Here is a 16,368-nt window from a genome sequence, read left to right on the forward strand (position 1 = left end):
CTATAAAAAGTAACTGCTGCCGCCAGTTTGTCCCAAGCACACTTGTACAATCAATCACCAACAAATTCTTCGAGGGTGTCTCGAGCCATGAAACGAAAAGGGATCCCAGCGCATGGTACTGGAAGGTATATTGTGCACTGTTAAAAAGTTACCAAGAAATGGCAACATAGTCAAAGACTAAGGGACCCCAGTACCAACAGTCTGAAGGACGTGTCCGTTTCCCCATAACAAGTGAGCAAAAGCCCTGGGGACTTCAGCTGAAGGCTGGGCTCCACTGGAAAAAAATCAGGTTAGGATAGCCAAACAAAAGCAAAAAAGTTTGGGAAGTCCATAAATGGAGACAAAATTGCACATTAATGAAATTTTTTCTAACCGTGAACAGGGAAGCTTGCTGTGGTGAAAGCAGGATAACCACCATTGGTAATCTTCAGACTTTGGGAAGGGAACCCTGAGTTTTGGTGTTCTCAAACGGTGTTACCTTTTGAACTTGGGGAAGGGGCACATTAACGTTTATAAAACTGTATTTCCTCTAAACATTCCAAGGAGGAGTGATTGAACTTTGTGACAAACTTATTGACATTTGTGAGAAAAAGCTGATGAATAAGCCAGAGCTTGATGTAGCTCAGAACTGTATGTTTGGAATACTATTTTAAGTTGTGGTTGATGTCCCTACACATTGTTTTGTATTGGTTGTGACAGCAAGTATAGGTTTTTGGACACAGACAGATTGTTCAGTTGAACATTTTGGCAGACTGACCTTAGTTTCATTAGGTAGGTACAATCCCACCTCAGTATAGGGCAAGTTAGGCCTTTATCCATCCTGACATTTTCTGTAATAAAATCATTTTTGAATATTTTGTCTGTCTCTCCTTCCATAATGCCAACCTCAGTGTTGACATGTAAAATTACATTGTTTGGGTTGCATTTCGTCACTATGGACAATATGCTTCACTTTTTGCATTTCAATTACTCCAGCAATGTTGATGCAGTTAATGAATAATTTGCTGTACTTTCTGTATATGTAGGGTTTCAAAATGTCTTTTTGAACTGAAAATGTTACTTATCTGTTTCAGATAAAACCCTTCATCCATTGGACTGCCGAAGCCTGGCGCATTGTTCTTTCGTTAAAGGTATTGAAAGGTTATGTGCTTTTTTCAATATGACTTTCTTTAACCACCTTCACAGTAGATGTTGGTATCTGATGTAGTGTCTCTTTAGCTGAAGATGGTCATTATGCGCAAGTTATATTTAGTTGACATGCAGTTGATTAAGGCCATCCTCAGCCCTATGCATCCAGACAATGCAACAAATAGCCATGCTCTCCCAGATCTGGAATCATTAACTCATCATGTTTTAAGTCCTGCGGCTGATGGCATGTTCTGGCTCACTAGATATTTCTGTATACCACCTTAAGATAGCATTTTATATGTTCCTACCTTATTACACAGGTCGGAACATGCTCCTGCCAGCAACCAGTCCTATCCCTGTGCTGTTGCAAAATCTCCAGGAATGCAACCAGTGTGAGCTGGTCTTGAGACTCGTTGTAAGATCTTTTGGAAGCTGTCTTCAGCATTGTGTTTCCAACAACATGGACATTCGTTTGAGTGCAAAGGTACGGTCAAAGATCAGAATTGCAATGTTAATTTCTAAGAGTTGTATGGTGGGGTGTATGTATATGTCAAGTAGGGCACAGACCCTGACCATTCTCATAGGGGTTAGGAAGGGGTGTGCATTTGGTAGTAATTAATAAGTCAGTCTATCGTAGAACCGTTCTTAAAACATTTCTTAAAATGAATACTTCGAAAGGAGTTTAATATTGTATTGTCATATATGTTTATGTATTGACGTCAATAGAACTATGTGATATATATGTATTGTATCACTACGTTATTATTAAATACGCTGCAACAATTGCACAGATATTTCTGCACTCGATACAAGAGTGCTTTTTGACACCTGAATTGCTGATGTTTGACTGGGGTATGTTCGATATGCATCTGAATTTGTGTCAGATCAGAGGTCACGTGTAGATGGTGTTTTAGTCAAGTAGGTGTTAGGGAGAATTCTCCTTCTAGGGCTAATTTCCCTCACCTAGTGAGTCCCCCAGCAGCTTTGCTGGATTTCTGGAGTTTGTTTTCCACCTGGTAAGAGTGTGCATACTTTTCCCACTCTTACATGTGTTTTGGCCTATGTGTTTTTACTCATTGTGTGATCTTGGGCACTGGAGCACACCACTCTAGGTGCCCCTGTTCTTGTATGGGTTACACCGTACCCTCAGTGTATTAACCCCGGGTTGTCTTTAAGACTTCCCTCTGACTCCATTTTGCTGGGGCTGACTACTGTCCCCCAGAGAAAGGTAAAGTTGCCATTTACTTTACATTGTCATTTTTACCACAGACCCAGTACACCCCATCTTACATGGAGTACTGGAAAGGGCTAATCTGTACCCCTTTTCTGTCTGTACCTCCCTGATCATTGTTTCGCTCTTAACATTTAGACTTGGCTGGTGGCAGTGGTATCTACCCTAACTTTTCTACCGCGATTATATTAGATAAACGTGGTACTGTTCTTGGCTACTATATTAGCCTCTAACATAAACCCGCTTGACCAAATAGTCTTTCTTTTGGCTCCGGTTGGGTTTATTTGCCATTTCATTTTGTTAAAGTCCTTCTTGTGTTTTACTTTGCACGGCAAACTAGGTTCGCCTTCTTTGTTCACCGTCTTTTGGCGGGCTTCTGCAGAGAAGCCCTCCTCAAGGCACCTGGGTGTCTAGGTGGGCTGAATGTGAGGGAGGGGTGTAGTCACCCCCTGCACAGGGTATGCTAGGAAACCCAAGTCGCACTTTGCCATGATTGGCTGAGGTGGTTGCCCCGGCTGGACAACCCCCCCTGCTGCGTGATTGACAGCCAGGCTGTGTGAATGGGGGTTTTTGCGACAAAAAGGCAGGTCTCTTGGGCTAGAAGTCAGTCGCCTCTGGAACTACAAGGAACCGAAGAGAAGTGGAGAGAACGACGGCTGCTGCATCTATCCCATTCCGGTGAAGCCCACGACTAAGAGGAGATCCAGTCCGGAGTCTTCTTCCCTTGAGCCTGGTGGGGATAACCAGCTCATCTTCTTCAGCCAGAGATCTCCGCCGTGGTCGGGATCGCTGCACACTGCTGTAGTGGTCCGGATAGCCACCTGCCGAGTCTCTCCTGTTTTTAAGGAGCGCACCTTTTATTCGTTGTCGCTTCATCCCTGTGTGGTGCAGACCCCCTTCAGACGTCCTCCTTCCCAACGAAGCTCCAGGAATCGTGGGTCTGCGGGAAACGAACAAGAACAACTGCCAGGGCCCCAGCTGCATCGTTGAAATAAGGTACTGTCAATATCCAAGTACTTTTGGGCTATGTTGAAATTGTGTACTGTCTAACGGTGTGATCTTCGGCAACAGGTCTCCGGTGTCACTTAACCCTGGCTCCGACCCTTTGACTTTTGACTCCTGTTTCTAAGTGTTTCTCGATGCTGTCTGCCTAACCTAAATATTGCCTGTGATTTTTGCCTCCAACTCCCTCTGGGTATCTCAGGTGCTAAGTGTGTTTTTGCCCCGGTAGCATTTCATGTCACGGATACGCGTTTATTGAGTAGACCGAACTGTCAAAAAGTGATCGCAACTGTATCCGCGGTATCGTGTTTTGTTCATAACACTGGTTCATTCAAACACAGGGTACTTACCTTGAGACATACTGTATAAAGTGAATTGGTTAGTTGTAGTATATTGGATTTGTGGTTTGTGTTTACGTTTAATAGAAGTGTTGTGTTTATAACTGATGGTTTAAAAATAAATGTACTTATATGTTTTACCTGAAACCTTGAGTCAGTGTTTGCTCGAGTCACAGTAATTGTGGTCCCTTTGTGTAATCTCTGCTACTGCTCATATACTCTTGAGATAAGCCTGGCTGCTCTGCTACTGCTACCACTATAACTTAGTAGTACAGGCTTGTACCAAAGGTAAAACTTGTATTGCCACCTGTGGTCTTAATTGTGTGTAGTGGTCCCTAAGGGCACTGCACAGGATTCTGCCTAACAGTAGGTGGCCACATTAGTTGGGCCAAGGCCAAGATCAATATACTTTGTGTAATAATAACATAATTGAATTACAAACTGAATACTGTGTGGTACAGTGTGCTGCATTCAATATAGCATACATTCAATTCATAACTATTACTATATAGAAGTGTCTGTCTGTTTATTATGTTGCCTGTTTGTTATTATACTGTTGGTTTGTCCCTAGCTCCTAGACATTATGGGACCTCCCTTTAGTCATTTTTATTTTTGGTGGTAAATAAGCAGCAGTACCTTAAGGAGCGCTGCTCCAGAAAGGAAGAAAGCAAATCTGTGCATGATTGTTAGAGAGGAAGCAAAGTTGATGTGTTTAGCATGGGTGGGATATTTCAGAAAGTTTCTGCAGTTTAGATAGTGTTGGCTAAGCTTTAACAGCAGCGGGTCTCCCTGTGAATCACATATGTGGTACAGCACACTCTATTCATGCTATTTGGATCAACATTGCCTAAGAGGTTCAACTAAAAAGACTTGTAACTCAACTGCAAATTAGTCTTATGTATTGCCAAAGGAGAACTTGAGGCATTGTGTCCAGCCATCAAACTTTCCATGATGTGTTTGATAACAGAGATTTCCTTCAGGGGCAGGTGGGTTGATCATTGTGGCCATTTGCTTGAATGTGTCGCAGAAAACATGGTGGACTCATGCAGTACATGGACGGAAGCACTTTCAAAGAGCATTTTCAACTCCCAGTCGGAAATGAAAAATTGAATAAAGAGTCCTGATCAAATTGCACAGGTAGGGATGCAATCTACTAAGAAAAGGGAAATTCAAAAAAAGGTCTTTGAACCCCTCTACCGAGAACGAACACTGCCAAATAACCTGTTGTCTGTGAAGGTACACACTCAGGAGTGTCTCCAACCACATTTTAGCTCACTGTACCTTTCACAGAAGAAATATTCATTTGCTTCTCCAGCATGGAGTCTGGCATGGATTCACATGCTCATGAATATTCCCCGTCGTCAGTCTGGGAATCCTCGGTAAAGAAAAAATCAGTTTCAGTTTCGTTTCTGAACTGACTTTCTTCTAATAACCAATCACTGGTCTCTGGGTCATACTGCCCCCAGTCGATGACTGCCCTCTACCTAAGCCCCTCCTCTGGCAGCCATCCTCATATTTTTACTGCACATTCAAGTGTTGGGAGTCCTCGTGCTATAGCTCTCGAGCTTTTAAAGAGTTTCATCAAATGTTTTCGGTCAATCGATCCTCAAGCTCCACCGTTTCTACTTCCGATCAACGGGGATCCGTTTTGGAACTTTCTACGCCCCTCAAAGGTGAAGTTTTCGTCGAGTTCCACTTCTTGGAGGATTCCATAAGATCTTTGAGGTCTACCACGCCTGGACATGGCACAGGACAAAGGAAGCACAACGCCCGGATCCAAGCTGTTCAGGAGTTGCCCTGGATGCAGATTACAGAATGTCTTCAAGGAGGACGAGCATTCTAGATTCCTCTACTGCCTTCACGAAGACCAAACGCACGTGCAGAAGGACTGTGCGTTTTGCAAGAACATGTCGGAGTCGACCATGAGGGATCGGCGTATCCACCTCACCAACTGGCTGGAAGGGAAGAGCCCAGCGGTAGGTGAGAAGAAGAGGTCCGAGCAGGCTTGTAAGACCTTTGAGGGCGCTCTGGCGACAGGGGGCCAACAAAAAGCAAAGCACCGCGAGTCCGCGGGCACCGGGAGCCCCGAACGGTCAGGCTCCTCGGCTGCCAGGCAGGGCGCACTTTCACCGACGCCATCAACCACAAGCCAACGCTCTGGCTCAGGGAAGAGGAAATCGGAGAACCCGGGTAAACTTCAGGAGAAGTCCTGGCCGATCCCGACAGAGACAGCCGAGGGGGAGCGAGGCGGTGACGCTCCCCCCAAGGTGAAGGTCTGTATTGCTCTCCTCTGAAAAGTGCACGGAACTACCATAAATCACCAATGCAATTATAGAGCAAATACTTCAACCCAAAAACAGACACACAATAACTCACAGCCACGCACGCTTTAGAAGATAATCAGCTCTTTACGGCTATTTATTCAAATATTACAAGTACATCGAAAGAACTCATAAAACTAACATGGACATAGATCACAGAAAAAGTAAAGAATTCAAAGAAAGAATACATCACCGTGAGCGTATTATCATTCTTCATCTCGCCCATTTACAGCTGGAAGACCCCGAGGACAGCCAGGACGAGAGTGCCACAGCTCACAGGACGGCCAGACGGAGCGTCCTTCTCTGGCTGAAGTCTCACCTGACCCCTCCAGGTTTCCGCCTATATAGGCACTCCAAAAAAAGGAGTTAATTCTCGAACCTTCTGGAATTGCACCTGTGCAGTTGAGGGACTGCCGTCGGTTGCCAGCTGGGTCAATCGAGAGCTCCCCCCCCCAAGGAATGCAGGGCCTCCCTGCTCTAAAAACATGCTCCACAGAGAACAGTTTCCCAGCATAAATGGCCTTGACTGCATACCAAGTTTGAGAAAAACATGTTTGTCTCAGCACTGTGAATCTAACACTTCAGCATAATGTGTGCAGCCTTTCACTGCGGAGTGAAGTAAATATCCAACATGGCTCCAAGCACTCCCAGAATGCATTGTGCTCCCGCGCCATTTTGAACTAAGCATAAATTGAGCAGAACATCTCCACCCTTTGGATATTTATCTTCCCTAGCCAGGTGGCACTGGAACTGGTCTTTGAAACCTACAAAATGTTAAAACTAAATTGGGAACACATTGAAGGCAACAACAACAAGCAATTATAATGGACAATATAATAAAAATGCAAGCAAAAATATAACGTAGTGTACCCCCAATATCAGGTATCCATGAAAATAACCAATCCCACCAGCACATACCTTCAAAGGCATTACACTCTAAATTATGTTTCAGCAATAAGTAATCAACAGCAGCTCTGTTCTGCAAAGTAGCTTTTCTAATAACTTGACTATCAAGGAGCAACTCTTCTAAAGCTTGCGAAGTATGATTAAGACTCTTAACCACTAAACACGCTAATTTCATCAAAGATTTATAACCTCCAGCAGCTAAACCCCAAACACCTACTAATGAAAGGGTTAATGCTAAAACCTCAGCTTCTGATAACAAATGTAACAAATGTACATGTGAATCACAGTCAGGAGATAGTCCCATAGATTCAAAGGTTGACCTTTTACCTCGAGTTATCACTGAGTGTAAAGGAAACATCATTAATCCTTATCGAGTCAAAGCACATGGACCTCCACAAATGTTAGCTGGAATATAAGTATATGTAACGTTACCACATGAAAAGAGCCATCCTGTTTCAAATACTACCGTCTCTAATTAGAGCTCACACTCTTGGCAGCATTACTACAAATCAAAGGCCTTAACATACGCACAGCTAACTTTGGTGTGCGCATTCCTTTTATCTCAAAATATATTATGCTCCTGCTCGCCCAACCCTGCTGCCCCAACAATTCATGAATCATTTTCCTGGCTACATGCAATGTAGTAATTTTGGAAAAGGCAAAACATCTCTGATTAAAGCAATTCAGTGGGAAGGGCAAACATTTCGTTTTTTCACAGATTAATCTCAAAATGCATTTAAGAATCGGGTTTCAACATGTTGGCATTCAAGTGCTGTTTCACACAGCTGTTTGTGGTGCATGATGTCACAGTCCACAACCCATTGTCCACAGTCATTTAGACAAGAAACGCAAAACATATCAACAAGGTCATTACAACCGTCGACTGAATCATTTGAATGTGCAGCATGAAATGTTTAACAATATGCCAAGTCCGCACCGTGACAGTTCTGGAAAAGTTATTACTTTGTTGGACACTTCTCGCAGGTTGCAGAACAAATGTCCTCACGCTTCACGCACTTTAGTAGCATTGAGTGCGGTACAGGACAGGTTCAAAGTTGACCTAGCATCTCGCAGTGACCCCCTTCCTCTGAGAATGCGTCTGCTTGACTGATCAGTGTCACCCGGCAATTGCACATGTCTACACCCCAATCATGGCACACTACTGTCTTGGTTATTTGCCTAGGCAAAATACAAACAGAAATGTTAAGATTTCATCAAAAGGTACACTATCAGTGTTATCCACATTAGGATGTCATCAAAACTTCAATATCAGCGTTGTCCACCCCTTCACTTAACACCACCCCCGCCTTCAGAAGTCTCATCAGGTAACTACACACTTTATTTTATCATTGCTACCACAATTATTTGTCACCCTTCCGCATGTTTTCTGGGGGCTTATTTGCACTCAACCATACGGGGTGTAACTGCTTAGTCACAAACTCATTTGTGCAATGCGATCATAGTTGGTCAATGGTACCTCAGACTGATCTGTGATTTTACAATAGCCATATAATAAGTACCCAGGTCGCACTTCTCAATGGATCAATGCTTTTCTTTGTCACCAAAGCGATCACGAATGCCAGGCGCCAACTTGCTGCCAGTGTTTCATGATGTTGATTTAGGTTGCCCTGCTGGCATCACTCCATTTTTCAAAGGTAAAGTCTTTCAGTCCAATACCGCCTGCAGTTGCACAAGCAGCTTTGTTTATCTTTTCTCCAGTTCTCCATACAGGCAGTGTCTTTAAAGCCTCTGATTTTCCACTTATTAGTTTCCCAAAGGGTGTCTGCTGATTTCTTGGGCCACCCCTTTAAGAGCGATAGTCTGAGTCAGTTCCTTTAGTTGCTTCAACAAATCATTCATTCTTGCACTAAGCCGTGACGCTTCTGGATCATGGCTAATATGCAGTGTTCATGTTATACTCCAAAGCCCCACTCTGCATGTTGTCTCTTGCAAAACTGCTACCTTTGTCAGTTTTTTGCTTCCATCTGGAACGCCATAATGTCTTTGTCAGTTACTCCAGCCCTGGCAATGTAGCTTGCATTTTGCTGGCTGTGTATTTTCACTTCTCAAAGCGCCTAGAGGTTTCTTCTCCAGTGCACAGCGCTTTACTTCAGGTCACATCACATGGGGCGCTGAGATGCAGCTTGCACGGCAATGTCTCTTGAAATGGGCAGCTGTCTTTTCTCAGCCCATTCACAGATGCACAGTTTCCCCAAATGTTCAAATGCGTGATGCGCCCAGCCTGCCATTTGATACTGGGCGAATTCCTTGCTTCTGATCAGTTCTGTTATTGCATGCCAGTGTCAGAAAGCATGCGTACATCAGCATTTACACGGTAGATTGCACTCTTTTTCATCTCCTCACTCACAGCAATTATTGCCCTCTGTTCAGTTTCAGCATTCTGGCTTTGCAGCCCCACCTCTGTCTTTGCTCACACTGACGTGTCTCTCACAGGGGATGGAATGCATTGTTTCTTTCCTGTGCACATGGCAGCGCCATACGCACGCAGCAAGCTTGTCTCTTTGCTCTTAGGCCTATAACTCTTAAACTGGGGCGGCTTCCATGGAAGGCACTCGTTTCAGACAGTTCATCCAGATTAACTGTTTTCTGCCCTGCTCCAGCAACTCATAAAAAGCTCCCATATCTGCCAGCTTCTGTAAACACCATTTTACTGAACAGGAGCGCGGCATTCTGCTTTCCTCCAACAGTTTATTTATTTTTATTTTTCGCGCACCTCGCCCAAGACAGTGCAATTTATCTTCAAGGCACAAGCTCTGCATAGCAAGACTCTTTTTTTCAAAAGAGGCACTTTTTCTTGTCATCAGATTCAACTCCATGTAATTCTGCAAAGTGTCTTTTAGCCTGTTTAAAAACAGGCCACTGATCAATGTCCTATTTAAAGGCATACATTTTTCTTTTTCCTCGTAACCTTGTAGTTTGGCTTCACAAACTCACTCCAATGCAATGTGCGATCTTTAAAAAGAACCCTCAACCCACTGAATCTTTGTGCTATCTTATCACACACAGATTTTCCATTCTGTTGTACCATTGCCAGAATGTAACCACTTATTTCAGTGTATGTGTAGTGCCGCTCCCTGCACGTTTTCTGCAAGAACAACCCACACTCTGTATTGCTTATGGGCTGTTAATTTGTCAACTTTTTTTTCACCATGTATCGCAGTCAACAGGTCACCATTTCCAAAACATACATCACTTAATAGCAACAGTACTTTAATCCATGGCATAGCGTGGGAACAGTCACATACTCTAGGGGCAGTTTAGAAAATATAAATTGTCTTTTCCCCCAAACCATTGCAAACTGATTCTGCAATTTCAAATCAATACACAAAAATCAAAAATGCAAATGCCATTCACTCACTCTTTTTTTTATTTTTTTTATCAAGTGAGTCTCTCACCCCTTGCAAACATGGCACAGCTAAAATGCAATACAGGCAATTTTAGTGTGTTCCTTTAAACAGAATGCACCACCAGCACAAGGAATTTACAGTTGCCAAAAACAAACCCTTTAGGCTTTCAACACTGATGTTACTCTTTCTCCTAAACACGGCTCATTCCCACGTTATCTTCAGGAATGTGAACACTTCAAAAGCATACATTATAAGAATGGCTCACCTTCGCCTCCTTATATTACAGCCCCCCCAACTCGCTAGAACACTGGGGCTGAGTCACAATGTTTAAACACTAGTCACAATTTGCCTGTCAAATACTTGCAATTGTTTTTCTTTTCTCTGCCCTCATGCCAAAATAGAGCAAGCTTTCACTTTGCAATCCAAATTACAACTTTGTCAAGGGAAACCGCATGAAAAAATTCTTTCCTAATTGAACATAAATCTTTCTTCACCATTCATCGGAGCACTGTGAACATAGCCATTTTTCCGCTTTGCTCACTGCTTTTCGGCTCCCTGGTTTCATTCCCAAGCAGTAAGTCAGCCACGACTGATTTACTGAAGGGGAAAGATCTCAACCACAAATGCTATCGGCCGCGGCATGCCGACACAAAAGTGCTGTCTATTGGTTGTCTCAGAGCTGCAGTGAGACGACCAAGGAAAGGCGACAGCCTGCTCTGCATTCTCTCACACAATCGTCACTTCACAGCAAGGGAAAAGGAAAAAAAAACAGCTTAACACAGTTCAACACTCACTGCCCAATTACTTTCGTTTGCAAGATAACCGAAGCCTGTCTGCATTCAAACAGAATATTTGGAACACTTCATCACAAATAACCCTGCTCACAGTGCCATAATGTATTGCTCTCCTCTGAAAAGTGCACGGAACTACCATAAATCACCAATGCAATTATAGAGCAAATACTTCAACCCAAAAACAGACACACAATAACTCACAGCCACGCACGCTTTGGAAGATAATCAGCTCTTAACGGCTATTTATTCAAATATTACAAGTACATCGAAAGAACTCATAAAACTAACATGGACATAGATCACAGAAAAAGTAAAAAAGTCAAAGAAAGAATACATCACCGTGAGCGTATTATCATTCTTCATCTCGCCCATTAACGGCTGGAAGACCCCGAGGACAGCCAGGACGAGAGTACCACAGCTCAGAGGAAGGCCAAACGGAGCGTCCTTCTCTGGCTGAAGTCTCACCTGACCCCTCCAGGTTTCCGCCTATATAGGCACTCCAAAAAAAGGAGTTAATTCTCGAACCTTCTGGAATTGCACCTGTGCAGTTGAGGGACAGCCATCGGTTGCCAGCTGGGTCAATCGAGAGCTCCCCCCAAGGAATATACTCCACGCAGAACAGTTTCCCAGCATAAATGGCCTTGACTGCATACCAAGTTTGAAAAAAACATGTTTGTCTCAGCACTGTGAATCTAACACTTCAGCAAAATGTGTGCAGCCTTTCACTGCGGAGTGAAGTAAATATCCAACATGGCTCCGAGCACTCCCAGAATGCATTGTGCTCCCGCGCCATTTTGAACTAAGCATAAATTGAGCAGAACCAGGCCTCAAGCGCTCCCAAAGTTGTGAAGGCCTTGATTCACCCGGCTAAGGCCTCTATCGAGGGAGTCGTGGCGGCCCTGGCGAAGCCTGTGGAGGAAACCCCAGTGGAGGCGACCTCGGGGCCCATAGTTTCCCTGCCACCGCGGAGGGAATACTCTTTTCAACCCATCGTTGAGACCCAAGTAAGAACCCCAGTGGAAAAAGAGGGGGGGGGGGTGGTGGCTATCACGGACACGGATACAGCCTCTGAGGAGGAAATGGCTGGTGTCATGAAGATCCTGAACAAGAAGTTTGCGGAGGTCCGGTCCCACGGGAGGGATCCCGATGAGGCGGACGAAGAGAGCGATGGTGGTGGCGACGAGGTTCCCGTGGAGGCGGAGGATTCCACTCCCGAACCGTCGCGCCCGTCGCAGCCGGTACCTGGGCCACAGGACAACTCGGGAGCAATCTTGATGGCGATCCAGGCCTTAAGTACGGAGATAAGAACGAGGGTGCCCTTACCCCCAACGGACAATCCAGTGGAGCCTGGTTCGTCGGGAAGCCCTCCATGCAAGCGGAGGAGAGTTAATCCACCCCCGCCCTTCCAGCCTTCGCAGCCCTCACAGCCTTCACCTCTTCCCCTGATCCTAGGGATGACACAGGAACAGAGACAGCCATGACGGGGACGGATGACGACGGTGGTGATGACGGGATGGGCCTTCCATCACCACCTCCTCCGGCCTCCCCGCCCGACGAAATTGGCTCCTTCCACGCCATGATCACCAGGGCATCCGAGCTCTTCCAGCTCTGCCCCGAAGAACAGAAGAGGGAAGGCTTCCTCTATCAACGGCGCGAGGCCAAGAGGAAGACAGTCCTCTCGGTCCCGTTAATTGACGACATCTGGGACGAGGGGCTGTCGCTCCTGAAGAACCCACCCACGACTCCTGCCAAGAGAGACCGGTACGAGAAGTAGTACCGGGTCCAGGATTCCGCCCCCTTGTGCCACAGGGCGCAGCCGACCCCGGATTCGGTCATCTCGGAGGCGGCCAAGAAGAAAGCGGCGGGGGCGACGGCTTCAACTTCAACCTCCCCGCTGGACAGCGAGGGGAAGAAACTGAACGACGGGTCATCTCGTCGGCGATGACGTTTAAAGCGGCCAAAGCCCTAGCGATTGTGGCCCGCTACGACAGGGAGCTGTGGTTTAAGATCGCTCCTCTGCTGGACTTCCTTCAGGACGACAAGAGGACTGAGGCTGACACCGGTTCCTGCCAGTTGGGCAACAGTGTTTGCCTAAAACGGCGTGGTTGGCTCAAGGTGACCGATTTCTGCCAGGACGTGCAAACCAGAGTTTTGGACATGCCCTTTGACGGGAACAACCTGTTTGGCAAGACAGTGGACGAGTCATTGCAGGCCATCAAGGCCAATATGGAGACGGCTTGGGCCCTGGGAGTTTTACAGCAACGATGGCTGCCCTTTCGGAACTCTGGAGGCAAGCATTGGGCCTCCAAAGGATTCGTCGGCGGCTCCTCGACGTACCGTCAGACGGCCCGCTCCTCATCACAGGAGGCCTACAGAGGACGCGGCAAGTCAGGAGGATCTCATCGTCGTCGCCAAGGAGGCCAAAGCGGCAAGGCTGCTGCCAAGCAGGACTCAACCGTCCATACCGTTGGGCCCCTAACTGAGCACCCCGGTGGGAGGCCGGCTGGCGAAGTTCGTCAGCATGTGGTAGTCCACCTCCACCGACCGATGGGTGCTGGATGCCCTGGCCCGCGGACACACTCTCAAGTTTCAAAAAAAGTGCCCCCGCATTCCACCTGTGGCCAGGAAGGAAAACCACGTCCCTCAACTGCTGCTGGAAGTAAGGGCGATGCTGAAGAAAGGAGCCATCAAGCTCGTCCCAAAGAGGCTCCGGGGCTCCGGAGTGTACTCTCAATACTTCCTCGTAAGAAAGAAGACTGGTGGTTGGTGACCCATCCTGGACCTTTGTCGTTTAAACAAGTACCTCAAGTCCCAGAAGTTCCGGATGGTCACCCTCCAGCATGTGCTGGGGCAGCTGGAGGAAGGCGACTTCCTATTGTCGCTGGACTTGGTGGATGCCTACTTTCACATTCCCATTCTAAAAGGACATCGAAAGTTTCTCAGATTCGTAGTCCAAGGGCGGCACTACCAGTTCAAGGCCCTTCCTTTCGGATTGAAGTCAGTGCCCAGGGTATTCACCAAGTGCCTAGCACCAGTGGCGGAGCAGCTGCGCCTGCAGGGGATCCACGTCTTCCCCTACCTGGACGATTGGCTCATCCTAGCGAAGACAAGAGAACTCGCCATCGGGCACAAAGCGAAGACCGTCCAACTGCTCACGGAACTGGGATTTTCCATCAACTTCGCGAAATCACACTTGGTTCCGTCGCAGGTCGCACTGTTTCTGGGAGCCAAGTTCGACACAGTGGCGTGATTGACTCTCCGTCGGAGGAAAGGACGAAGGCCATCCTGGGCAAGGTGCAGCGGATGTTGGCCATGGACGTGGCCGGGGCGAGGGCCATCAAGTCCCTTCTCGGCATGATGTCCTTGTGCATCTACTTAGTGCGCCTGTGCAGGCTGAGGATGCGTCCACTGCAAGAGTTCCTTGACACCTGTTGGATGCAAGCGGCGGGCAGCTTCGAAGACAGGCTCTCACTCAACGAGACCTTCCGCCAAGCGATCCGTTGGTGGGGCACCCGCGCACATCTGGCGGCGGGTACAGACTTCCAGACCCCGGCACATCAGGAGACGGTGACGACGGATGCCTCCCTAGAGGGATGGGGAGCGCACACTGGAGATCTCCATGCAAGAGGCCTTTGGCTCCCGGAGGAGAGGTCACTACACATCAACGTCCTGGAGCTCTGAGCCGTGTTCGGGCCCTCAGGTCATTCCTTCCATCCCTCAAAGGCAAGGTGGTGAGGATATTCACTGACAACACCACCACAATGTTCTACATCCGGAAGCAGGGAGGCACCAGATCCCCAGCTCTATCCAAGAAGGACCAGGATCTGTGGCACCGGGCTGTCGCCCAGGAGATGTTTCTAGTTCCCTTCCACCTGGCAGGAATAAAGAACACCAAAGCCAACTCACTCAGCAGGGAGCTGTGCTCGTGCCATGAGTGAGAACTGCGGCAGGATCAAGTGTATCTGCTATTCCAACGATGGGGTAATCCCCAGATCGACCTATTCGCGACGGCAACGAACACCAAGTGCCAGAGGTTCGCCAGCAGGTTTCCCCAGCCGGGGAGCATGGGCGATGCCTTCTCATTCCCCTGGGACGGCCTGTTCCTGTATGCGTTCCCGCTGTTGCCGTTGCTGCTGCGAATCATCAACCAACTCAAGCGGTCCCTGTACAGGATGATCCTCGTTGCACAGGCGTGGCCGAGACAGATCTGGTTCCCGGACCTTCTGGACATGTCAGAGTCCCCCCCAGTCAAACTGCCGATGGACGCGGATCTCCTCGCCAGAGAAGGAGGCGCCATCCTCCATCACGACCCGGGGTCGCTGAACTTGCAGGCCTGGCTCCTGCAGCACTAGAGTTTGGGGGGTTCGATATCCCGGCGGACTGCAAGGAGGTGCTTGCAAAGACCAGGGCGTCCTCAACTCTCAAGTGCTATGGACACAAATGGAAGAGGTTTTCAGTCTGGTGCTGCCGGGCACATAAGATTAACCCTCTGCGGATTACGGCCCCTCAAGTGCTGCCGTATTTATTGTCGCTGGCCAAGGCGGGGCTGGCCCATGCCTCCATCAAGATCCATCTGGCAGCTATCTCCCGCTATACCAGAACTCCGGGGCGCTCATCCCTGTGGTCCCATCGCCTAGTGAAGGAGTTCATGAAGGGACTGTTCTGATCGTTCCCGCCGGTGAAAGCTCCGTCCCCGGAGTGGGCGCTCAACGTGGTGCTGACCAGGCTCATGGGGCCGCCATTCGAGCCTCTGCATTCAGCGCCATTGAAGTTCCTGTCATGGAAAACAGCGTTTCTTGTGGCCATCACCTCCGCACGTCGAGTGGGAGAGATCCAGGCCCTCTCCTGCAAGCCTCTATACCTGACTTTCCACGAGACGAGGGTGATGCTGAGGACGCACCCCTCCTTCATACCCAAGGTGCCGTCAGACTTTCATCTCAACGAGCCCTTGGCTTTACCTGTTTTTTTACCGTCGCCTTTGTTGCCGGCCGAGAGGACTTTGCACTTGCTGGATGTAGCTAGAGTGCTGAAGTTCTACGTCCACCGCACAAAGCGTTTTCCGAAGACATCACAGCTGTTTGTGAATTTTGGACCTGTGAACCAAGGAAAGGCCCTCTCGAAGGCTTCCATTTCCAGATGGCTCTCCGGCTGCATCATGCATTGTCACTGGTTGGCAAACCGACCGTTGCCTGGCCGTCCAAGAGCCCATTCGACCAGAGCGATCGCTGCTACCACAGCGTTTCCTTCTGGTGTGCCCCTGCTGAACATATGCAGAGCTGC

General features: G+C 47.6%; 1 protein-coding gene across 2 annotated transcripts in view; it reads left to right on the plus strand.

Annotated features, from left to right (window-relative positions):
- The window catches only part of KNTC1 (kinetochore associated 1), a 2,501,313-nt gene that overhangs the window by 1,266,003 nt on the left and 1,218,942 nt on the right, over positions 1-16,368 (plus strand). For both annotated transcript variants that reach the window (XM_069619627.1, XM_069619628.1), the window contains exons 39-40: positions 1,074-1,130; positions 1,449-1,612. In XM_069619627.1, the coding sequence (XP_069475728.1) occupies positions 1,074-1,130; positions 1,449-1,612 (221 nt within the window). The remainder of the gene's footprint in view (positions 1-1,073; positions 1,131-1,448; positions 1,613-16,368) is intronic.

The sequence above is a fragment of the Ambystoma mexicanum genome, chromosome 10 (assembly GCF_040938575.1).
Source record: "Ambystoma mexicanum isolate Mex_15411 chromosome 10, UKY_AmexF1_1, whole genome shotgun sequence".
Taxonomy (NCBI): domain Eukaryota; kingdom Metazoa; phylum Chordata; class Amphibia; order Caudata; family Ambystomatidae; genus Ambystoma; species Ambystoma mexicanum.